Genomic DNA, 24,362 nt, shown 5'->3' on the forward strand with positions numbered 1-24,362 from the left:
AGGTTCAAGAGAGAATACGGGGCTTCTCCTGAATGGAAAAAGCAAACACAGATACCAGCAAGCGAGACACGTGTCCAAGGGAGGACACGGACTCAAAAGCCAAGGCTGATGCATCTTACAGGCTGTGGAATCGAGGCTCTGGGTTTGATCTCCCACCCTGCGAGGACCCGCCCCACCGGAAAGTATTCACTCTGCCAATAATTAAGAACCTCAGACATGTTTTGTTTGGTTTGGGGACCACATCTGATAATGCTCAGGGGTTACTCCTGGCTCTGCACTCAGGAATCACTCCTGGCAGTGCTTAGGGGACCATTTGGGACACTGGGGATCGAACCCCGGTCTGCCGTGTGCGAGGCAAGTGCCCTACCTGCTGTACTATTGCTCGAGTTCCACATTTTTCTTCTGGGGACCTCATCCATGCAAAGTATGTACTCTCTCTGTGCCAGATGCCTGCCCACATTTCAAATTCACATTTAACTACGGATCTTTATATACGTGGCTCGAGTACAGCCGTCTTCTATCCGAGAATAAACCTGAAATACTATTTTTTTTCTTTTAGGGTCATGCCCGCAATGCTCAGGGGTTCCTTCTGGCTCATGCACTCAGGAATCACTCCTGGAGGTGCTCAGGGGACCACATGGGATGCTAGGAATCGAACCCATGCTGGCCGCGTGCAAGGCAAACGCCCTACCCGCTGTGCTATTGTTCCAGCCCCTGAAATACTATGAATTCTTGAGGGACAAATGAAAACATTTAAGCCGGAGAGAGAGACAGCAAGGAAGGGGCTTGCCTTGCCTGCAGTCAACCTGATTCGACCCCAATACCACATGTGGTCAGTTCCCTGAACTCTGCCAGCAGTGATCCAAGTACCACTGGGTGTGGCCCCAACACCTACCCCCCACCAAACAAAATGTCAGCATCGTTTTATAACCCAATATAAGCATATTTTTTAGTTTACATGCTGTCTTCAACCGACTGTTTCGTTTTTGGTTTTTGGTTACACCCGGCGGTGCTCAGGGATCACTCCTAGAAAGAGCATGGGGGACCACGTGGGGTGCTGGGGATTACACACCGGGTTGGCTACGTCCGAGGGAAGCACGCCACCCACGGTACCAGCACATCAGCCTCTGATTTCGACTCCCTCTGCGCTGACATCGCCTCTTCCTGACTACTCTGGCTGAAGATGCCAACGGGCCTGGGGCTCGGAGCCCGTTACCGAATGTGGCTTGTCTGGTGGTGGGTGGGACCGAATTCCTCAGGTGACAGTCGGTGAAAATCGCTCCCTTCCCAGGGAGCCCTGGCGGGAGAGTCCTGACCCAAGCGCTGACTCTCGTAGGTGTCGGTCCACATGGGGTCCTGACAGAGGAGGACGTCCCCGCTCCTGCCGCCGCTGCTGACCGACTGACCGACGAACTGGCACCAGGGAGCTGCGCCTTCAAGGCTGATTCCACAGCCCAGGGGAAGGGGCGAGCCCGGAGACACAGCTGGGCCCTGTGGGTGTGGCGCTGGTCGTGGTGTCTGTGAGGGATCCAGCCTCAAGTCACCGGAAGGGCTGGCACAAAGATCCCCGACGGGCCCCCCACCCAGGGGGAACTGGGCCCCGCTACTCTGGGACAAGCAAGTTTCTCCCTTTCCAAACTCGCAGCAGCTTGGAGCAAACGGCCCGCAGGTACACGACACTTCAGGGCCCTGCAAAAGGGGATGTTTGCTTTCAATAAATGCAGCTTTACCCATTCTTTGACCTTTGTTTCTGAGCGCTGTCTGCAGTTCCAGCTGGTAAGTTCCACCTCATTCCCCACCCGGGGCAGCGGTGACCACGCCGCTGCCACCCTGCGCCTGCTGAATGGAGGGAAAGCAGATTATTTCTGAAAAGACCCAGAAAACAGATTTGAATGGAAGTGGAACTTTTATTGTACATACGCCCACAAATGCTTGCACAATGCAGCCACTACTTCTGAAGCTTAGAGCACTTTTTTTCATACGGAGACACACAGCTGGGGGGTGGGGGTGGGGGGTACCCTGAGGGAGCGGCTGTGCCAGGATAATCACCTGGGCAGGGGCCCCTAGTCACGGTGACAGAGCGCTGATGGGAACGAACCGAACTTGTTACATGAAATGGCTCACGATTTTCGAGTGAAGTAAACCTGACTCATTGCCCAGTGACAGCATTTTGCTTAGACTCGTTTGCCCTTCAGGCCAACTCACAAAGACTCAGTTCCCTGGAGACCGCATTTGGTGACAGAGCCGGACAAGACATCCCTCTGTCACCTCACGGCGACAGGCGACGGACATGGAATGTTTTCTGAGTCTTTTCCTATCCCCGGGAAGTCAAAACGCGAAACTACAGAAACTTCAAAGTTGCAAGAAAAGGAAATGTCGAGAGACAGCCCGAAACACTGGGTCACAGGATGCAGAAGCCAAAACACATCAGATTGACAGCCGATTGTTCCACAAAGTATTCCTTGGTAAACATTTTTACAAACAAATTATGATGGCTTTTCCATTCCTACAGAAAACAGCAAAACATTCTTTTTACTTTTCTAGAAAAAAAAAGTTCGACCCAAGGGTTGGTTGTGAACAGTATAAAATAGCTATGAAAACGTTATCCGGTCAGCTTTCACCTAGGGGAATCCGGAGTTCCCTGGAGGGCAGTTTTAAAAGCATCTGCCCAGGGTGTGTTCCTCAGGGTCACTCACCGATTGCGTTAGCGCAGGCAGCCCTGCAGGGGACAAGATAAAGTCTTCGAGCTGCCGCTGGGCCGGCAAACAGGGTCCAAACCGTAAAAATCCTTTCAAAATATAAACTCCATTTTGGGAATACAAAATGTCAAAGGCTGCCCCTAGGAGTCCCTTTGGTATAAACCGGTCACAGCCGCCTCAGGCAGGCAGAGCCCCTCCCCTCCCCGACTCACTCACACTCACACCCCGTCATCACCGCTCCACAGTCGAGTCTCCGCTCGCTGCCGCCCGCAGCCCGGGAGGTAGGTAACCAGGAGCGTCTGCACGACACGAGCCCCCGGCAGACAGCCGGACTCCAGCGGCCCACGAGCCCACGGTCCCATCTGCGTCACACACAGCCCCCGTCGGGGCCCATACCCACGCTCAACCCGCTCACAGATGCTCGCTCCACACCGTCAAAATCAAAGAAACGAGAGGGACCCCTGGGTGATGGCCACACTGACAGCCATGAAGCTACCCCCATGGTGGCCTTCCTCGGGGGGTCTCTGGGGGGTTGGGGACATCCACTTGCAGCAGCAAGTCCAGCAGGACAGGGCCAAGGCGGAAGTAGAGCCTGGAGCCAGCAGGCCCTCCCGGAGTGCAGCGGGCACACACCGCCAGGGGCAGCTCTGCCCCGGTCTGGCCTGGAGTCCTGGCCAGCACCAGACCAAAGCACAGCCACGGTGGCCACAAACCTGCGCCTTCAGTGGGGCCGGGCAGGCAAGAGCTCTGAGGCACCAAGTGCCCGAGTGGCCACCTTGGCGGTGATGACTGGGCAGCGTGCCCGGGCGATGTCCTGCTGCAGAAGACTTGGAGCAAGGCCGTGGGGCTGGCCAACAGTGGGAGAGGGAGGGGCTGAAGACACCGCTGGTGCCCATCAATGGGCGGGAAGGGTCCCCCGGGGAGCTCTCGACCCGAACCCCAAAGGGCTCGTCATCCAACCATTTCAAACAGGTAGTCACCACTCACAGAAATAAATACTGCAAACAAAGGCTCTCACGTGCACGTCCCATCCACACATGCCTGTCCTCCGAGAAGGGCGGAAGCCGGGATCCTGGCACCCTCCCGGGAAGGAGAGACCAGGACACGCTTGGCCGCCACCAGGGGTGTGTCCACCTGCCTACAGACAATCCGTCTACCTTGTCGGGAAGTATAAGAGTTGTTTGGCTTGTTAACGGTCTCTCGGGGCTCCACAGAGCCTGCGCAGGAACCGAGAGGAGCACGGCGGGCGAGCGGAGGCGGGGCAGCCCCGTCGGGCTCACTGGTGGAGGTGGGCTCGGTCGTCGGGGCGTTTGATGTGGATTCTCCGGACCCGCTCGATGCGCTCGCGCTCGCGCTCCTCGTCCTCGTCCAGGTGGTGGGAGCGCCCAGCTGCCCCGCCGGTGGCCTCCAGCAGTGCGTTGTCGGGTCCCCGGCCGTCCTGGGCCTCGTACAGCAGGATGTTCAGGGTCTCCTCGTAGATCCGGGCTTCGGGGAACTCAACCTGCAGGAGACCGGGGGAGGAAGTGAGCAGGCGCACTGGCACGCACACGCGACAGGCACCTGCACTCAGCAGGCCCCCGGGACAGCAGCGAGCCCACCGGAACTCCTGGGGCAGGGGGGCTGGGCTACACCCGGGGGCGCTCAGGTTCTATTCCTGACTCTGCTACGAAGTGTCCCCTGAACGGTGCTCACGGGGCCACAAGGTGGTGCTGGGGATCAAGCCAGGGTCACCGCTGACGTGGCTACCTGCAAGGCAAGTGCCTGCTCTCTGGACCGTTCAGCAGACTGGGGGCGCTGCCAAAGCCTGAGTGACAAAGGAGGCCGGAGCAATCTGACCAAACACAGGGCAGCAGTGACAGAAATGCTCTCACAAGGGCAGATGTCCTTAAGGCGAACGCGAGCAAAGTCTCAGCAAGGAGAGGGGAGACGGGACAAACCACACCAAAACTTTGGGTTCTTATTTGGTCTGGGGACCACACCTGCAGGGGATCAACCCCGAGCTGGCCATGAACAAGGCCAGCCCTGCCGCTGCACTGTCACTCTGGTGCCACATGAGAACGACAAGAAGCAGGGAAGACAAAAATCAGTTGATCTGAAAACTGAACTCACTGGAAGGACACAGAGACACAGGACAACAAGGAAGAGTCAAGAGGCCGATCAACAGAGACATACGATGTGAGGGCTGCAGTGGCAGCACAATGGGGAGGGCGCTTGCCTTGCATGTGGGTGACCAGGTTCAACCCCCTGCACCCACACAGTTCCCCAAGCACTACCTGGAGTAGCCCTGAGTATAGAGCCGGGTGTGGTACCTGAAACATGCAGTATGAGCATACACACACACACGCACACGCAATAAGACTTAAATGTCACTTGTGTACTTATATACCTGAACCTCCTTATTATATGCTGCTCAGGAAATCAGATTAAAGAAGGGTCAAATGGCTAATGTGTCATTTCTGCAAGCCACACCCCTTCTACAAAAGACAGCTGGATAAGTCAAAGAGTTACGAGGCTAGGTCAGAAAGGAAAGGGACTGAGGCATTTGCCTTGCAAGCAGCCAACCCGAGTTCGATCCCCAGCATCCCACAGGGTCCGTTCCACCTCCCCGGCCCCCAGCACCACCAGGAGTGATTCTAGAGCGCAGAGCCAAGAGTAAGCTCTGAGCACCTCCGGGTGTGCCCCCAAATCAAAAACAAAACAAAGAATCACCAGGGCACTCAGCAAGCCATACAGAGGAGAAGATGCCAATTACGCAACAACAAAGGAAGCACCCGAAGCTGCCTGGGACAGCTCCGAGTCTGCGGGTTCCAATTGCAGCCCTGAGGACGCCTGCGGGTGTGGGGCTGCCATCCCCAACAGCCCCGGAGAGCCCCAGCCACCTGGCACCCAGTGGGAACGAAAAGCCTGCCGGGGAGGCGGTGGAGCCAAGGGGCCGTGGCACCTGGTCGCTGCTAACCAGCTCTGCACACAAGGACAGGCTTTCTGGATCCTTCCTGTGGGCCTCTAAAGGGCTGTGATCAGACCATGTGGTCTTGAACCCTCGGAGCCCCATCAAAACCCAGCCAGTCCTTTCTGAGCTCAGTACTTTAAAAGCGAAGCAGCACGACCAAGGGCAGAGGGACCCATATGAAATCTCTCTAAAAAACGACAACCCAGGTGGCTGGAGTGATAGCACAGCAAGGGCACTTGCCTGAAACACAGCCGACTTGGGTTCGATCCCTGGCATCCCACGTGGTCCCCCAAGCACTGCCAGGGGTGATTCCCGAGTGCAGAGCTAGGAGTGACCACTTAACAACACTGGGTGTGGCCCCCAAGACCAAAAGCAAAAAGCAAGAGTCCTGCTCAGGCGGGGAAGGAAGCCAGAGAGGTTCACGGAGGAACCCAGGAGGCCTCCCAAGGATGGAGGGCCAGTCCAGGTCAGAGGGTAAGAAGACAAAGAGCTTGCAGGTGCCCATGGCGCATGCCCTGAAGAAAGTGACGGGGCCAGGCAGATGGGAAACATGCAGGGCGGTGAGGCTGGCACAGGCCGTGCTGATAAACTCCACCGATGTTTCTGGCGCATGGGAGAAGTACAGGCAGGGAGAAGGCACCTTGGGTACAGAGTACACCAGAATCTGCATTGACGGCAAAGGGTCCGGACGACTGTCACAGAGCTAAGCACCGGAAGAGAACCACCCGTCTCTTTCCCGAGTTGTCCAGGGCCCAAAAGGACGATGAGGATGTCCAGGAGAGGGAGGCACCAGCGTGCCCTCCCAGCTGCCTTCCCTTCTGTAGAGCGGGAAGGTGGAATGCCCTACCTCCCCGCGGCCATTCACCCCGGCCCGTCTGTGGGCCTCACCTTGGTCTGCTTCTTCTCGGTGGCGTAGACGATAGACGTGCAGCAGACCTCAGAGATCTTGCGGCCCTGGCCGTAAAAGGACCAGCAGCAGATCTCATCCCCGATGACGTCCTTGATGAACAGGACCCGCCCGTTGAAGCGCAGGGACAGCTTGTCGAACAGCTCGATGTTCTTCAACATGTTGTCATCAGAGTTGCTGCAAAGAACATTCGAGGGGGCGATCATGCGGCGGGCTGGAGCCGTAGCACAGCGGGGAGGGCGTCTGCCTTGCACGCGGTCGACATGGCCAAACCGGTCGACATGGCCAAACCGAGTTTGATTCCTCCGCCCCTCTCGGGGAGCCCGGCAAGCTACCGAGAGGATCTTGTCCGCACGGCAAGCTCCCGTGACTTATTCAAGATGCCAAACACAGTAACACGTCTCAAAACGTCACTGGGCCCGCTCGAGCAAATCGATGAACAACAGAGGACAGTGACAGTGACCGTGATCGCGTGGGGGAACTGACAGCCACTCTGTCACGTGGCTTCCACCGGCAGGTCGCTCTTGCCACTCTCCGCTCGCAGCCCCACAACCATGGCAAGAGGAAGGCACTGCGGTCCCAGAGCACAGAGCAGGGGAGGGACGGGAAACCAGCCGGGTGCCCGGGCCAAACTAACCGGAGGCCCAGGGAAGGCAGCCCTGGCCTCGATGCCTGTGATCCTAAGTTGCCCGCGGGCACAGGGCACAGGAGGGGGTGCGTGAAACCGAGCCCCACTGAGCCAAAGCATGGGACTAGAACCAACCACGGGAAACTTGCCTTTCTCTGGTGCTTTGGGGGGGGGTCCCCCCTTTTTCCCCCGCTTTTTTTGGGTCATACCTGGCAATACTCAGGAGTTACTCCTGGCGATGCTCAGGGGACCACATGGGGTGCTGGGGATCAAACCCAGGGTGGCTGCATGCAAGGCAAACACCTTACCCGCTGTGCCATCATTCCGTCCCCAGGTTTTGGGGGTCATAAGTGAAATCACGAAATGCCCTTTCCCCTGCTCACATTCCCGAAAACAGCAAATTCTCGAGGGCCAAAGAGCAGAGCCGGAATCCACATTGTCGGTGGGAATGTGAAATGGTAAGGCCACTCTGGGCTGCAGTGATGGGACAGCGAGGAGGGCGCTTGCCCTGCACGTGCCTGACTCGGGTTCAATCCCCAGCATCCCATATGGTCCCGAGTCCCACCAGGAGTGATTCCTGAGTGCAGAGCCAGGAGGAACCACTGGGCATCACTCAGTGTGACCCCCACCCTCCAAAAGACAAAGCCACTTTAGGAAACAAACGGGCAATTCCTCCACGTTGACCAGACTAGACCAAGAGTCACATACGACCCAGTAATTCCACTCGGTATCGCCCAGCAGAAAGGAAAACCTATGACACACAAAGACGGATCGACCCTCACTGCACAGCAGCCGAGGAAAAGGACGACCTGCAGCCCAGTCATTTGAGGGTTCTTTGTTGCTGGCCAGAGGGAACGGGCAATGGAAACATGCCACAGCGTGATGACCCCCCACCGGAAAGAAGGGAAGCTCGTCCCGAAGTCAGCCCCGGATCACGACCCGTAAACCAAAGAAGAAAATCCCAAGGCGGTGGGGGCAAGGGGGAGTGGCTAGTGGGCCGGCGGCACCACCCTGCACGTGCCGACGACATGGCACTGCGTGGGGGACGAGAGATCTGCCCCTTAGGGCGCGCAGCTTCTCAAAGCCGGACAGCCCGTGGCCCGCCCTCATCCCTGAGCATCCCCAGGGCACGCAGAGACCAGCCTGGGAGGGACACGAGGGGCCGGGCCCAGCTGGAGGACAGAGGTCTTTCTGGGCGGACGGAGAGGTCTTTCCCGGCCGGCCCTTACCTGGTGTAGGAGTACTTGTTGTTACTTCTGTTGTACAGCAGCTTCACAGCCGGCTACGGGGTTTGGAGGAAAGAAGAGAGTTAGCTGGGGGTGGGGTGCAACGAAGCTCCGGCTTCCCAGGGGCCCAGGCCGGACAGGGAGACCCACGCCCGGCCCCCCAGCCCCACGAGGGGGAATACGGGCAAGGCGCAGGAGCCCACAAACCCCCTCCCGGTCCAGCTCGGGACACGACCCCAGGTGTCTTTCCAGGCGCTTCCAGAACATCTTTCACCTCTGGCAGCAGAAAACCAAAAAGGCGCCGGGCCCCCGAGCCTACCTTATTGGACGTGGCTATGAGCTTCTGCTCTTCTTTGGACGAGGTGATCACAGGGACTTTGCAGAAAGGCTCGTAAGTATCTTTGTTCTGCCGGAACAAAACAGGATGTCAGCCCTGGAGGCCGCGCAGCAGGGATCACAGACGCCGGCCTGGGGGTGCTGGCGGACACTCAGGGCTGGCCGAGGAGGCAGGTTCTCACACCGGGCACTGAAGGTGGGAGAAGAGCAAGAGCAGAGCCCCCCACTCACTCTGCTCCTCCGTCGGGCTGGGGCTCAGCGCTCACTTCGCACGGGAAGGAGCTCTTCCACGGACCTAAGTCACCACGCCAGGAGCACAGAGAATTAAAAAAAAAATCTCAAGACCGTAAGAGACAGGAGAGGAGCAAGGTCAGGAGGTGAAAGAGGCGTGAAGGCCCAAGCCGAGCAGACCGCTGCTGAGTGCTGAGCCAGGAGGACAGCCAGGAGGAGGCCGCGGAAACACACGCCAGTGGCAGACGGCGAAGACTGCGGAGAACTCTCCAGAAACAGCTTGAAGGCCAGGCGCGGTGCCCACGCAGAGGGGGTCTGCTGCCGCAGCAGCACACGGGACCCCCACGGGCAGGAGGAAGGCGACCTCCTGGAGCAGCTGGCACCGTCGAGGACAGGGCTGAGCTGCGGTTTGGGAAACAGGGACTGAGCGATGGCGCTATACACCGACCGCCAAGGCTCCCCCAGGCCCTGGCCTCTTCTCTTCGCCTCCCTGAACACAGCCGGCCCGGCTTATCCTCGACAGGAAGGAGAGCAGAGGGAGCCGCTCCAGGGCGCAGAGCTGAGCCCTGGCCTGGCGGTCTCCATATAAAAACATTTGCCCTCTCAGCCCTCACCCCCAGTCCCTGAAGGCCTTGGGCCTCAAGCTCCTCAGAGCCCGACGCAAATCGCAACAGGGAGCCACAGCTGATGCACTGAGTCCCTCAGACGCCCAGACAGGGAAGGATGAAGAAGGAGCCGGAAAAACCCGCAGACTGTCACAGCTGAGCCGGCGCGGCATCTCTGGGCGCGAGCAGTGCGTGACGTGGAAAAGCAGTGCCCTGAGGAGGGGTGTGGGCCCGCGAAAATGGGATAGAAAGAAACCAAGCTAGGAAAAAAAAAAAACAACCAGCCCGAGAAAGCAGGGCTGAAAGCCAGAGGTCAGCGCCAGGGCTTAACCTCAGCCACACAGGGACCACAGAGACCAAGGCGAGCTCTGAGACCCTGCGGGCTGAACGAGGGGCCGGGACTTAGAAAAGCCAGGCAGCGAGACAATGGAGCACCAGTGTGGGAGCGGGCTCGGCGGGCACACGCAGGCCTGCCAACGTGTGGGACCCTGGGCTTGCCTGACAGCTGAAAAAATAAAAAGGCACTAACCCCCCGCCAACTGCAGAGCTAACAAAAGCAGCGCGCTGCCTGCTCCAAGCGCAACTGCAGAGACACGCCCAGCACCGCACACAGGGTCAACTTCAGTATCGATCGCAAAAACTTCAGACGGGCCACACCCGGGAATACTAGGGGTGAGGGATACGCCCAGTGCAGGCCAGCAGGGCACTTAGGCTGGGCAGTGCTGAGGCCAGCAGGGCGGGGGAGGGGAGGGGAGAGGCGTGCTGGTTTCTCTTCACTCCAGCGGGGATGCACTGCGCTGGGAGGAGGAGGATGTGTTTCAGACTGGGGAGCAGCGCTTGGCTCTAGACAGTGCCAAGAGATAATGTGGCAAAGGGGGATGCCAGGAAGGAGGCGGCGGAGGCAGAGGCAGGGGACAGGGCCGGGACCCCAAGGAGTGAAGAGGCGGTGGGTGGAGGATGGGGAGGGGCTGGTGTGGCCTAGTGGAGGGCACGTGACGGGGGTTCTGACCCAACCGTGCGGCACCACACTGCATCTTCAGGGCTCTGCCCGGGCACTTAGCACGCCAGCATCCGGAGGACAGTGGGGTCAGGTCCACGGATCCCCGGGAGCTTCTGTGGGTTGACAGGCTCCCAAGGGAGAGGCAGCCGAGAGTCAGCGCTGGGAGGAGAGGGGGCACGGAGGGGAAAGTGCTTGTCCGGCACACAGCTGACCTGGGATGGACCCCCGGGTCCCCCAAGCTTACGCAGGGGAGATCTCTGAGCATCCCAGTGGGGGGAATCTGGCCCTGTTTGCCGTGGGGAAAGTGACGAGGCAGGGAACGGAGGGCTGGTGCGTCCCCAGCCCATGGGAGGGGCCGGGCGATGCCTACTTGGAGGGCTGCCTGGCACTCTTCCACCAAGCCCTGCACCAGGTAGTACTTGGCTTCTGCCAGCATTTCCTCGATCTCCCGGCGGCTCTCAGGCAGGGGGACCGCGCCGTCACGCAGGTAGTTGAGTATGGTCCCAAAGTGCTTCCCGCAGCGGTCGATCAGGATCCAGCCTGCGGGGGACAAAGGGAGGCACGCGTTAACCAGCACAGGCCTCTCTGCCACCCGCAGCGAGGTGAGCCGCAGACACCAGGGTGCCCTGCTGACCCCGACTTCCGCCTCCACCCACAGACAGCAAAGCAGGATCTGTTGGCGGAGGTGCCCGTGGGGTTCCGGGGAGCGGCTGCGTCCCACTCTCACCAATGCGGCCCAGGAGGGCTGCGTGTTCGGGCCGATGTCCAGGCGGCAGCCACTGCCGTTGTGCACAGCAGAGACCCAGGCTCCTCTGTGACCTCTGATTTTTCAAAGGATAGTTACAGAGCCCGGGAGGTGCCCAGCAGCAGGGTGCATGTCCAGCAGGCCCAGGCCCTGAGTTTACTAGCCCCATATGGGCCCCAAATGCCCCCTACGTAGGCGGCCGCACAGCCCCGGGAGTGTAGCCGGGCGCCCCTTTCTAAGAGGGCTGAGTTCTGCCCCTCGTGTTGTTTATTAAGAGACAACCGCCCTACAACCACCTTCGGGCAAACACGCCCGTCTCCGCAGGCTGCCCGCTCGGTCTCTGTTACCTGAGAACCCAAGCTCTTCTGGCCGACCAACCCCCTTTGGGGAAGGAAATCACTCGGCGTCCAGAAAGCACCTCCTCTGGCACCATAGGACTCACTTGGGGAAAAAGCTCTAGAACGAGTGCTCTTCTGGCGGGAGAAGTTTGAGGTACTATCTGGTAGTGCTCAGGGGTCATTGCCGGCAGTTCTCGGGGGAGCCTATGCAGTGCCAGGGGGGCAAGTGCCTTGACTCCCACCCCCTCTGCGACACCAAAGGGCTTTTCTTTCAGCATCAACAGGAGTAAGGTCAGTCTCCCCACCACACTCTTGGGGAGTGTGTGTATGTGTGTGTGTGGCGGGGGGGGGGGGGAGAGGACTCATTCCACAGCAGCAAAGAGAAGTTCAGTGACACTCCCTTGTGTGTGTGCATGTGTGTCGGGGGCTGGGGAAAGGGAGGACCACAAAGCACAAGAAAGGCCTTTCACCAGGACTGACGGAGCACTTCCGTCCCGGAGACACAGCGCGGGAGACGAGACCCGCCCTCGGAGCCCGGCCCCCCGGCCGCTGCAAGGAGCAAGGGCCGGGATCAATTATCCCCGTTTCCATAAACGAGCAGGCGGACCGTGATGCTGGGCGTCAGCTCAAGAATGCCGCCAGGAAATGCTTGCGGCCAAGGAATCGTACTTTGGACAAATAAGGACAAAGGGGCCAGGCGCTCTCCGTGAGGTCTCAATCAGCAGCCGACTCTAAAATATTTTGGTTGCTTTCAAAGCAGGAATCTATCCCCTTGACACAGGCCACACAAAGGCCCCGTACAGAGAAAAGCACGCAGGAGCCACGCAGGTCCTGATGTGGGGGACGGTCCTGCAGCCACGGGGCGCTGGGGGTCCGAGGCCCGCCGGGCAAGGCTGGAGCAGAAGGCGGGCTGAGCGCAGGCGGGTGTCAGAGGAGGCATGCGCGGGAACTGTGGGAACACGGCTGCCTGGGAGGGACCCAGCACTGTGCCCACATGTAGGGAGATGCGGGGTCTCACTAACCACTCTGCCTGGCAGCTTCCTGTTCTACAACTGCCCTGCAGGGTGGGCATCGGGGCCAGAGAGCGCGCGCAGGAAGCCCGTGCCCGATGCAGAGACAGCCAAGGGCCTCCACGCCCGAGTCTCTCGGCCCCACGGTCTCTGCCGAGGACAGAGCAGCAACTGGGTCAGAACCAGCACAGTCCAGGGCCAGAGCGACAGAAGAGCGGGTGGGGCGCCTGCCTTGCACGTAGCTGACCTGGGTCGGATCTCCTGTGTCCCATTCGGTCTCCCCACCAGAAGCGAACGCTGAGCACAGCTGGGCGTGACCCTCTCCCCCACCCCCCCAAAAAAAGAAGTGGTCAAATTCAGCCTACTGCGGACTCTGTGGCTCCCAAGCACAGGTCCCAAGCCCTGGGCCGTTTCTCTCCTTTCCCTCCAGTCCTGGCCCCTACCTCTGTCTCCATGGAGAGATTCAGCCTGCCCCAAGACAGGGAGAGGCTGGAGCGACAGTACAGCAGGGAGGGTGCCTGCCAGGTTTAGATCCCCGACACCCCACGGGGTCCCCCAAGCCCCGCTAGAGTGATCCCTGAGCACAGAGCCAGGAGTAAACGCTGAGTATCTCCAGGTGTGGCCCCCCAAGTCTCCCCCATCTACAAAGCAAAACAAAAAATTAAGTCCCCAGAGAGTAGCTGCCGGTTCCCAATCCTGAATCTGACTGAGGAAGGGGCTCTCCTGTGCAGCACCCCTGACACTGGCCTCCTCGATGCTAACACACTCCCACCCTCACCCCTGAAGCGTGATGGGTAGAAAGCTCTCTCACTAGTGCCAAATTCCCCAGGGTCAAAAATCACTGTGGTCGAAGAGCATCCAGGCCATCAGAAACCCAACGGAGCTGTTCAGAACAAAGGACACCCTTTAAGACAAACAAACAAACAAACAGCCTAAAATAGGGCTGGGGCGGAGCACGCGCCGTGCACTCCTGGTGCCACACAGCGGAGCAAGACACGGGCTCCACTCTCCCTCCCAGCACCCCTGACCGAGGACACGGGCAAGGAAAAAGAGACAAGAGAAGTCAGACCAGGAGAAGATGCCGCCACATCAGACACAACAGGGGTGACAGGACAGCAGGGAGGACGTCCGCCTCGCACTCGCACTCGGCCGGCAGGGCTCGACCCCGGCATCCCTTATGGTCCCCCAGCACCACTAGGAATGATTCCTGAGGGCGGAGCCAGGACGAAGCTCAGCACCAGGTGTGGCCCAAGAGGCAAAACGAACGAGTAAGAGAGAGAGAGGGGAGAGAGGGGGCTCTGTGTCCGAGGCAGCTCCAAGTGAGACACGGACAACGAACACAGAAAGATGCTCCATCCACTGGTAATCGGTGACTGTCAGGGCGGGAGCGGGCCATGTCATTGCTGTCGTATCTGACAGGGTCCCAGGGCGCCCACCGCTCAATCTGACACGGGCACTAAGACCCGGCAAGCCAAGCTATCAGTGGGTTTTGGGTCCCTGGCCCCACTCCGTCTCCTGGGAATAAATTCTAGGAGAGTTTCCAGGAGGTGGAAAAGATTTTAGGGCAGCAGCCTTGAGGGCGGCTGGTGGGGGAGTCGGGGAGTCCAGAGTCTCTGCACGGACCAAGTACAACGATAGGGTCCTTCTGGGTGGGCTGGGCGAGGCACCACCCTCGAGAGACCCACCCAGAACTGGGGGAGCGCTCCAGAATGAGGCTCTTGCGCCGGGACGCAATCTCCATGGGCAGAACACAGGGCCTGCAGCAGAGTCCGAGAAGGGCAGGTCAACTTCGTGATCCCTCCTCCCCTCGCCAGGGGGATGCCAAGGCAGGCCCAAGCCCAGAGGTCAGAGCCACAGAACGCCGTTCACACACGGCCCAGACACACCGTCGAGGCAGACGGACCAGGGCCAGGGACTCGGGCTAGCCCCGCCTCGCCCCCAGGCCACTTCTCAGGCACCCTCAGAGGTCCCGGCTCGCACCGCACAGCTGCTGTCCTGCCGCCAGCCCCTGCTGCGTCCAGACTGAGAGGCTGCTCTGCGGCACCCACGCGCCTGCTTGAGCCCGACTTGGCATTTGGGCCTGTTGGTGGCCGCTGACCGGCTTCTGTGTGGTATCTGGGGTGAAGCCTGGGGGTCATGCTGTGAGGCCACCCTGGGCAGTGCACTGACCCAAGACTCACGAGCCTGGCCTTCTCCAGAGTCCCCAGAGGCTGTCGTGGGAGCCAACGGCCACGAGCCTCGGGCAGCCAGGCCCGGGCGCTGGCCCATCCCACCCCCGGAAAAGCCCAGAGGTCGGGGCTCCCAATCGATCGCCACCTCTGCGCGCCCTGGAGTGGCGGCCCAGGCACAGCCCCTCTGAGCCGGGGGTCACAGGGAGATTGGGGGCTCTGTCCCTTCAGCAGCCTGCCACTGGGGCCACCACAGCCAAGGCTTCCCCTTGGCCGCTTTCCCCAAGCGCCGGCAGGGAGACCGGGCAGGACGGAAGAGAAGCCGCGCCAACCCTGCTTCTCCGATAAGGCCGCTTCCTTTAGCGGGGGACCCTATTGTCTGTGCTTCCACACCCCCCCCCCCTCCGCGGAGGATCAGGGTGTGACCCGCTCACAGGGGCCTCCCACTCCTGACAAGGCAGGGTGTTCTCCGGCCGAGACTGCAGGCTGTGGGAAGCCAAGAGCCCTCTCATAGACCCTGACCATGGTTCCCATGCTAGGAACTGCTTGGGACAGACATTGGTGACAGTCTCCCAGGACTTCCTGATCTCAGTGGATGCCTGATCTATAGCAAGCAACATCAGGCTGACAGCTTAGCTGGCCTTATCTATAGTAACCTCCAGGATGCATCTACTCCCTAAGACCCTTTGATATACAAATGTAAAGCTCAGGAGGCACCTACTGCCACAAGACCCTTTGATGTGCAAATGTCTACCTTGAACGTTAGGTAAAGCTCTTGTTGCTGACCTTACCATGTATGGTTATACTGCTTCTGCTCCTGACTGAGCTGCCCGGACCCTATATAAACAGCCTGTAGCCCTCAATAAGGTCTGTCCCTTTTTCTCTCTATTTCTGAACTATACTCTGTCTCTTGTGTCTTGTGTTCACTCGGTCGGTCCTTCCCTGCACCTACGGATCCTAGGGCCACCTCCACGGGTCGGAGAGTGGTTTGCGGGCCCTCCCCAGCAGGCGGCTGGCTCTGGGGCTCTGACATCACTCACCCCCCCCCCCCCGCCCCTGAAACCTGGACTTGGGGCCCCCAGCACCGCAGTCTGGCTTCTCCAGGAGGCAGAAGGAAAACCCGCGCTCCTCCCGTCTGAGAACCCCCCACGCAGGCTCTGGGTCCCAAACCCTGGCTGAAATGAAGACACTCCCAGTCGCCTGGGATGCGCTCCCCCAAAAGGGCGTCAGTAGAGGACCCTCTGGGAAAGAGGCAAGGAAGATGGAGGCAGGCGGGGAAAAGAGGGCCCTCCTGTCCGCAGCCCCCAATCCCAGCAGCTCAGGCCCCTCCGTGGTGGAGGTTTCTTCCCACGTCCTCTGCCGACACGAACGGGGAAGGACACAGAAGACACCCACCCTGGGGGCGGGCAGGGGTGCCTCTGGGCGACCGCCTCATCTTACCAGCTGGGGAACCAGCCTCGCGAGCGACCAAGCACACCCCCACCAGAAGCCCGTGGAAGGAGGTCAAGGAGTCAGAGCACACACCTCCGCCTCCGCGAGGGAACAGAACAGCGACCCAAGGGGCGTCCCCTAGCGCCTAAACCAAGATGCCGAGCCCCTGGCAAGCCGGCTCTGCTTCTGGGGGCCTTGGTGGTGATGCCACTTCCCGGGAGAAGTCTCCCTTGATTACAAGCAGCCCCGAGACGCCAGTCCCCTCCGCCCCCGTGCTCAGTTAGAGTGAGCGCGAGGGAGCACGGCAGATGGCGAGGAATCGGGGGCACCCCCGGGCCGGGGCGGGGAGGGGGCTCACCTTCACTGTCGGTGAGCACCTCCATGCGCCCGCTGAACATGGCCTTCAGCATGGTGTCCTGCTTGGTCAGCGTCTGCATGGTGGTGTAGTAGAGCGCCCCGCCCACATTCAGCTTCACGTACTTGGAGCTGGGGCTGGCACCTTTGAAGGAAGTGGTGCGGGTGGCAGCCGCTGGCACCGCTGAGCTCACCACACTCTCTCCTGACATCTCTTCCTGCAGGGGCAGACAGAAGACACAACGGTCACCAGGCTGTCGGTGGATGAGTCCAGCTTCTCGCCACGCTTGACCTGAACCACCCGGACCAAAAATGGTGTCGGGAACTTCAAGTGTGGGCCAAAGGGAACGGCACGGAGGGGGCCCTGGTTCCAGCCCAGGCACCACCAGGCCCCGAGCACAGAGCCGGTGACCCCTGAGCACCGCCCTGCCCCGCCCCGCCCCATGTGGCCCTATAAGCAAAACAAAGCTTCCCCATTTCCTGGTCTTGACAAGTCAAGAGAGTTCCCAGGAAAATCGGAACTTCTCTCAAGGGGAGGGTGGAACCGGGCTGGCCCTGGAGAGAGGCCTGTGGCCCAATCCACGGTCTTCCACAGTGACCTCACCTCACCCCGCGGGCACAAGCTGGCCACGGAGGCCACTCACCAGGACTTCTGTTCTACCCACAGCTCCACAGGAGCGCCCCGGCCGCCACAGCCCCCAGCACTGCCCACTCCCCCTCGTCCCTAATGCCACACGCCACTGACCAGCTGAAGACCCAGCTACCTTTCGGCAGGTTCCCAGAGGAAGCAAACCAAGAGGGAGTCAGTGGAACCCCAACTCCTGCCTGCACTCCTTCCCCTCTACAGGGAAGACGAGCGGCCTTTCCTTTTCTTAAGCTTGGTTTCCCGGCCAGGTGGGACCGGGGGCAGAACCCAAATGCCCAGCCCCCTTGGCGCACTCTCCCCCCGGAAAAGGGGTTTTCTGAGAACTAAACATGAAGGCTCCGGGAAGCGAGTTAGAGCAGCATCAGAGGAACTTCCTACCTAGCACTGCATTGCCTGAAACACGAGACTGACAGCCGGATCAGCACGGCCGGTGGCAGGCACAGCTCAAAGACGGCTGCGGTGCCCGGGGCACGCAGTGCTGGGAGAGAAGACGTGGGCCACACACGGCTCCAAGACGCCACTGCGTCCTGGAGAAGGAAGACTCTACGGGAGACGAGGCCCAAGAACAGGGGGCCGCGCTACGAAATCTGGGCCACGGGGCTGGCCTGGCGCTCCCAGATGCTCGCCCGCTCGGCAGGGCCACGAGGATGGACGGATCAAGGCACAGCCAAGACCACTGCCCAAAACGCCAACAGAGCCAGATCCCCCTAGCCTGGCTCATGCCAGCTTCACCAACCTAACCTTGAGCCCCGTTCCATCCTGCCTGCCACGGAGGCCTCAGTGGGACCCGAGCACCCAATGCGGGGAAAAGTCCCGCCTCCCCCAGTCCTCCGTGTGCCCCAATCTCCACGTAGCCGAACCCTCTTCCTGAGACACCCCACAAGTTCTCCCACAGGGCAACAGGAGACAGACACGCCCGAGGTATGTTCCTGTGGGCTGGCTGGCTGGGAGCAGATGGCACGCAGCGTTCCCGAGCTATCCCCCACACCAAAAAGGGAGTCTCAAATAATGCCTTATGTCTCATGGCCTTTTCCAAGTTTCCCACAAAGAAAGCGTGTCACTGGAGAAAAGCAGTAGGGGCAGGGTGGCGTGGGGGGAGGCAGCCAAGCAGCCTCAGGAGGCCTCGTCCCGCGCTACTTGGCAACGTGGACTGGAGAGTCAATGCGAGCTCTGCAGCCTCCAAGGCGTGGGGGCCACCCCGGGCACTGCGTGGGGGACCAGGTGTTTCCAGGAAGAGAACCAGGGTTGGTCACACGCAAGGCATGTCCCTTAGCCCCTGTACCTCCCCATACTGTTTTGTCGAAGGGGACGAGAGACCAGTGGCAGGCGACTTGCCACCCACCTCGAACAGCAGAGGCTGTGGCCGACCTCGGCCTCCGTTAATCCCCCCCCCCCCCCCAAGCCAGGAAACACCAGCTGGGGACAGCGGTCAGGGCCCTGCAGGGTGAAACAGGAAGGCGGCGGCCTGGAGACAAAGCCTTCCCCCAGGAGCTGTTCCTGCTTCACCAAGGCACAGGGCAGAAGGGATGTTTTCAAAGCTCGGGCCTGGCTCACCTGGGGTCTCTGTGACCCAGAGAGCCCCAAGGAAGGCGGGACCCTCCTCCATTTGAAACCAGCCCCCCGAGTCCTATGCTGACAGTTCTCCTACCCGCCCTTGAAATCCTGGCCACAGGAGCTTGTAGGAAGAAAGCTTCTAAAAATGAATTTAAAGACCTAAAGGAGAAGGTAAAAAGGCTTAAACTTGTGCAGGCTTTTTTTTTCCCCTTGAAGGGGGAGGAGGGAAATTTGCCCAGAACGGAAAACTTTTTATCTGGTTGGAGGTATTTATTTATACAACGAGCTCTTTTCTTGGTGAGGGGCACACCCAGCAGTGCTTTGGGGTCGTTTCCAGGGGTGCTGGCAAACCACAACTGAACCCAGGGCTCCCACGTGCCCAGAAGGCGCCAATCCTTAAAGCCACTGCCTGGGCCCCAGGAAATGCTTTTTCTTTGGGGGGGGGGGGGGGAGTTTGGGCCACACCCAGTGGTGCTCAGGGCTTACTCCTGGCTCTGGGCTCAGGAATCCCTCCTGGCGGTGCTCAGGGAACCATATATGGTGCCAGGGATGAGAACCCGGGCCAGCAGCACTCCAGGCAAGCCCCCTCCCTGCTGTGCTACTCTCTGGCCCCAGGAAATGCTTTTTAAGGCACCCCCTGACATCTTAATCCACACAAAAATCAAAGTACGGAGACTGGGCAGCAGATCATAAAGTGCTAGCGTAAAACAAACAAGTCAGATCTTGCCGTTTTGGCTTTCGTGCTGTTTTCATACTAATACGAAACCGAGTCAGACTGCGTTTTTGGTTTGTAGTACCTTCTTCAAGATAACACGCAGACAATTCGCTTCTTATCAGGCAAGGCTTGGGCTGATACAAGCATTGTGTCTCTTGTTCCACAACCCAAAGGAGAAACCCTTCCTAAGACACCCTTCCAGAATTACCAGTTCTGGGGCGAGAGAGAGAGAGAGAGAGAGAGAGAGAGAGAGAGAGAGAGAGAGAGAGAGGGCGCTTGCTTTGCACACAGCTGAGCTGGGTTCTACCCCCAACACCATAAGGCCTGCGCACCACTGGGTGTGGCTCAGCCAACCGCCGCCCCTTCAGCCCGAACAAATACCGGTTTTTACTTTTGCCACCACAGAGAACCACCTGAAATGCCAACGGTACTGGGGGTGGGAGGCAGGTGCTGGGGAATGCTAGGGGAAATTGTTATTTCTCTGATTTCCGTCCTGTGGATTCATAGGCCTTGGTGCAGGGAAGCGGGCTGACGCTGAGGTGAGCAGTCCTGCTGGCCCGAGTCCAGGACGGTGGCCGTGCTCGACTTAGAGTGCTTGGGCGTTAAGTGAGCAAAGGGCCACACCTCCTTCTTTACTAAGAACCCCAAATCTCGGAGAAGAGCTGGGAGGTAACACAAGGCAAAGGGTTTGGAGGTGGGAGCCGGACCTGGGTCTGAGCCTCCAGACCACGCCTCACCCGGCCGTGGGAGCCCGGGCCCCTCCAGCTAGTCCTCTGCGGCAGACGGGGCCGCCTGCTGAAATCCATCCACGAGGGCCGCACCAGAGAGCACTCAGCATGGGTCCCATCCCCAGCAACCGTTCAAACGATGACATCTGAGAAAGCTGGCGACACTCGATCCCCTTTGCCTTCCGAGACTTGGGCCGAAATCTCCTGAGCTAGCCCAGGACACCGACGCAGACACGGTCTGCAGACAAAGCCAGCTCTGAGGCCTTGGGAGTCCACCCTCCGAGGGTCAGTCATCTAACCGGGGAGGCTCCTGGGGCCGAGTGCCGGTGAGCTGAGGACATGCGGGGCGCACAGGAAGCCTCTCACCTCTCCGCAGAGCCTCCCGAGTCGGCCCTCCTGGGGGGCTTAATTTCCTGCCACATTCTCGAATGAAGGATGAAATATTACGAAGGAGGATGGAGGCGGGGCAGAAAGACCGTAAGAGGCTCTAGAAACAGGTACCAAGATCCAGAGGTCCTGCTTACTGATTCCGGGCCAGGAATGGGACTCCAGGGGAGGACACAGCCTTCAAGGGTGAGGCCCCGGGTTCCATTTCGGGCACCTTACTCCCTGCCCCAAAGGCCCCCACCCGCCCCTGCCCAACAACATTCTTTTTTTTTTTTTTAAATAAATGTTACTGGGGCTGGAGTGATAGCACAGTGGGCAGGGAGTTTGTCTTGTACGCGGCCGACCCGGGTTCGATTCCCAGTATCCCATAGGGTCCCCTGAGCACCGCCAGGGGTGATTCCTAAGTGCAGAGCCAGGAGGAACCCCTGAGCATCACCGGGTGTGACCCAAAAATTCAAAAAAAATCAAAGTCATTTCAATGAGGCCCAGAGAGATAGTACAGGGGTGAAGGTGCCTGCCTCACATTCAGCTGTCCCGGCCCCAAATCCCGCCCCGCTCCAGCCATGCCAGGGGTTACTCTGGAGCACAGAGCCAGGAAGAGGCCCCAGCACCTAGGGGCATGCTCAAGACCCAACAAATTTATTTCCGCCAGATGGATAAGTCCAGAGGACTGTTTCCCCTCTCCCTGATATACTGTTGTTACCAGGGGGTTGCGGGGAGAAAGGAGTGGCGTGAGTACACGCGTTTTTTGTTCTGTGGCATGGAAGGTGGAACCCAGGGCTGCAGACACGTGAAACACGTGCTGTCTGTCCCACTTGAGCCCCGCCCCGCCCCGCCATTGATGCCTGGGTCTTAGCATGTAAATTCTTTTTACCTTTTTTGGTTTGGGGCCACACTCGGAGATGCTCGAGGCTTACTCCTAGCTCTGTGCTCAGGGAGCACTCCGAGAGGTGCTCCGGGGACCAGATGGGGCGCCAGGGACTGAACCCGGGTCTGCCGCATGTAAGGCAAGCTCCCGACCCCCTGTCCTAACCATGTAAATTCTTATTTACTTATTTATGAACAATTTTGGGGCCACACCCAGCGACGCTCAGGGCTTACTCCTGGCTCTCAAGGACCACTCCTGGGTTGCTCGTGGCGGGGCGCTAATATGCTGGGGATGAAAGGGGGGGGGGGGGCAAAGGTGAGCGTCGTAACCCTTGTCCCAGCTCCCCAGCCTCACAGGCAACAACAGCCTTGAAGTCATTTCCAGGGGCAGCCAAAATTGCAACCTAGAGAGTTCTGGCAGCTTTAATTAGGTGACAATTAACTGCATGGTCTCGGAGACGCGCTTGGTTTCCTGCCCTATCAGATCAGCCAATGCCTGCCCGTGCCTGAGAGCAGAAGCATCAGAGACAAAAGCTGGGCCGACCTGACACTTTCAGAAACAGAGACAGGAAGTCGCTTTACCCGGCTGAAAAATAAACATCGGCCCAAAGGGGTTTGCCTCAAAGAAACCCAGACAAACACGAGGAGAAACAGGCAGCGACTTCCTCTGCTCTGGCTCTTCTCCCTTCACCTCTGCAGAGCCGCTGGCAGCGTGGGCAGGGCTGGTGCTGTGGCCGGGGACAACGGCAGACCCAGCGCCACCACTTCCTGTGTGCTCTTCAGGTGACTCACCCTCGTCCCTGCTCCCCGACTCGGAGGCCAAGATGCTCGTTAACCCGGCAAGCCACGACCTTCCCGGCAACCCTCAGAGAACGACGGTTCGGGTGCTCGGCCCCCGGGTCCTCAGCCTTGTCTCCCTCCTGCCACCCCCAGGCTTTCCAGAAGATGGGGGTTCCCGACGCCGGCAGGGCCGGACTCGCCAGGGCAATGCTCGAAAAGGACAGACGCTGGGCTGCTCCCCAGACCAACTGGTTGATCAGAATCGGGGTGCTGGGTGGGGAAGGCGGGCTTAGGCGACTAGCGGGTCGAAGACTCCTCCGGGCCATCTCATGTCTGGCCACCGCAGAGGGTCCCACAGCTCAGCTCTTTTGCCAAGACCCGCCGCCTTGAGGCCGATCACAAAGCGGCCAAACCCAAAGGCCTTCTTCCTGCAGCTCAGAAAAATCTGGCGGGTCCGTTTGTCCGACGACTTAACTAAATTCCACCAGGCAGACAGCGGGGCGGTACTTGCTGACGGGGCTTCCTTTGATTGACGATCAGCCTATTTCTCCAAGAGTCTAGTGGGGGAAATGTTACCCATCCCACTTTTTTGGGGTGGGGTGGGGAGGGGGACACACCCTGCAGTGGCCAAGCAAGGCTCGGTCCTGGCGATGCCTGGGGGCCCATATGGGGCGCTGGGACCCGAACCTAGCTGTGTGCCAGGCCAGCGCCCCCAACCCCCTTTCCCGGGGAGGAAACCAAGACTTGGGATGACCCTGTGCCTGGCTCACTTATCAGAACCCCAGAAAACAAACAAGAAGTAAAACACTGCCCCCAACTCCCGCAGTCCCATTTGAGGGAGAAGCACCTTGAGATCTGGTCGCTTCTGGGGGCTGGAGCGGAGCCCCGCGGGAGGGCGTTGGCCTGGCAGCGGCGACCCGGGTTCGATCCCAGAGGGACCCCGAGCACCGCCAGGAGGGATTCCTGAGTGCAGAGCCGGGAGGGACCCAAAAAAAGCAAAAAAAAAAAAAAAAAATTGGCCACTTCTGATTTTTCTGATTTTTTTTTGGGGGGGGCGGCGCTGGGGCCACACTCAGGGGCCACCCCGTGCTCGGTCATCGCTCCTGGCGGCACTTGGGGGCCGCATGAGGAGGTGGGTGTGAGCCGAGGGTCCCGAGCGCGCCCCTCGGACCCCGTCCCATCGCCACGCCCCTGGAGAAGGGGGCGGGGGTCCCTACTTCGACACGACGTGGGTGGGTGGGTGGGTGGGGGGCCACTTTCGGACTCGGGGGGGTGGGGGTCTCCTCCCCCCACCCCCCACCCCCCACCCCGAGGCGGCGCGGGCCAGAGCGACCCCCAGGGAGGGTCGGCGCGCGCCCACGCAGGGCCGACCCCGGCCCGAGACGCCCCCAACGGAAGCGCCCGGACAGGGACCCCCCACCCCACCCCCGCCGCCCAGCGCCGAGTTCCAGCCCCGAGCGGACGCGCCCCCCGCCGCGGGGGTCCGGCTCGGCGCCCCCCGGCCTCGCCCCGGCCGCCGCCCCCTCCTCACCATGAACGGCCGGGGGACTCCGGAGGCTGCAGACGCGGACTGAGCGGGCCGGAAGCGGGCGGCTCGCGCGAGCCCGGGGGGCGGGCCCGGAAGTGCCGCCCGCCGCTTCCGGCTTCCGCCCCGCAGAGGCCCGGCGCGCCCGCCTAAAGCGTCCGTGCGCGCGCGCGGGCCGGCCTCGCGGCAGCCCGGCCCGGCGACCCGAAGCCGGGGCTGGGGGGCGGGCCGCCCTCGCCGCCGCTCCCGGGGGCCCCGGAGGTGCGGGGCGGCCCCCGGGGTGCTGGGCGCGCCCCCCGACACGCACACGCGCGGCGGGCGCGCGCGGAACCGTGGCGGCGCGGAACCGTGGCGGCGCGGACCCGTCGCGGCGGGCGCCCGCGCAGGCGCACCGGGGCAAGATGGCGGGCGGCGGGCGGCCGCGGCCCCGGGTCCGGCGGAGCTCGGGGGCGTCGGGCTGAGGCGGCGCCGGCCGCGGCGCCCACCCGAGCGCAGGGGCCTCGCGCGGATCCAGGTCTCGGGCCTGCGGGGG

General features: G+C 60.5%; 2 protein-coding genes across 2 annotated transcripts in view; one reads left to right on the forward strand and one right to left on the reverse strand.

Annotated features, from left to right (window-relative positions):
* Positions 1-1,869, forward strand: part of MYO1H (myosin IH) — a 55,554-nt gene extending 53,685 nt beyond the window's left edge. Inside the window, exon 31 of the mRNA XM_056114468.1 lies at positions 1,768-1,869. Within this exon, the coding sequence (XP_055970443.1) occupies positions 1,768-1,869 (102 nt within the window). The remainder of the gene's footprint in view (positions 1-1,767) is intronic.
* Positions 1,870-2,483: 614 nt separating this feature from the next.
* KCTD10 (potassium channel tetramerization domain containing 10) lies at positions 2,484-23,874 on the reverse strand. Its single transcript, XM_056114488.1, has 7 exons — positions 23,837-23,874; positions 16,633-16,846; positions 10,953-11,122; positions 8,730-8,816; positions 8,414-8,466; positions 6,538-6,733; positions 2,484-4,200 (listed from the first exon to the last, which is right to left on the reverse strand). The coding sequence occupies exons 1-7, from the start codon at positions 23,837-23,839 to the stop codon at positions 3,976-3,978; spliced, it is 948 nt and encodes a 315-aa protein (XP_055970463.1). The 5' UTR covers positions 23,840-23,874; the 3' UTR covers positions 2,484-3,975.
* Positions 23,875-24,362: the final 488 nt, after the last annotated feature.

This window comes from Sorex fumeus, unplaced genomic scaffold, assembly GCF_029834395.1.
Source record: "Sorex fumeus unplaced genomic scaffold, SorFum_2.1 ptg000025l, whole genome shotgun sequence".
Taxonomy (NCBI): domain Eukaryota; kingdom Metazoa; phylum Chordata; class Mammalia; order Eulipotyphla; family Soricidae; genus Sorex; species Sorex fumeus.

What these genes read in the sequence shown, in the direction of transcription:
- KCTD10 (XM_056114488.1), bottom strand. An exon ending in AACAAGTACTCCTACACCAG is followed by an intron (nt 6,734 to 8,413) that starts GTAAGGGCCGGC and finishes TGTTCTTTGCAG; the next exon opens with CAACTCTGATGACAACATGT. An exon ending in CCGAGAAGAAGCAGACCAAG is followed by an intron (nt 4,201 to 6,537) that starts GTGAGGCCCACA and finishes GGTCTCCTGCAG; the next exon opens with GTTGAGTTCCCCGAAGCCCG.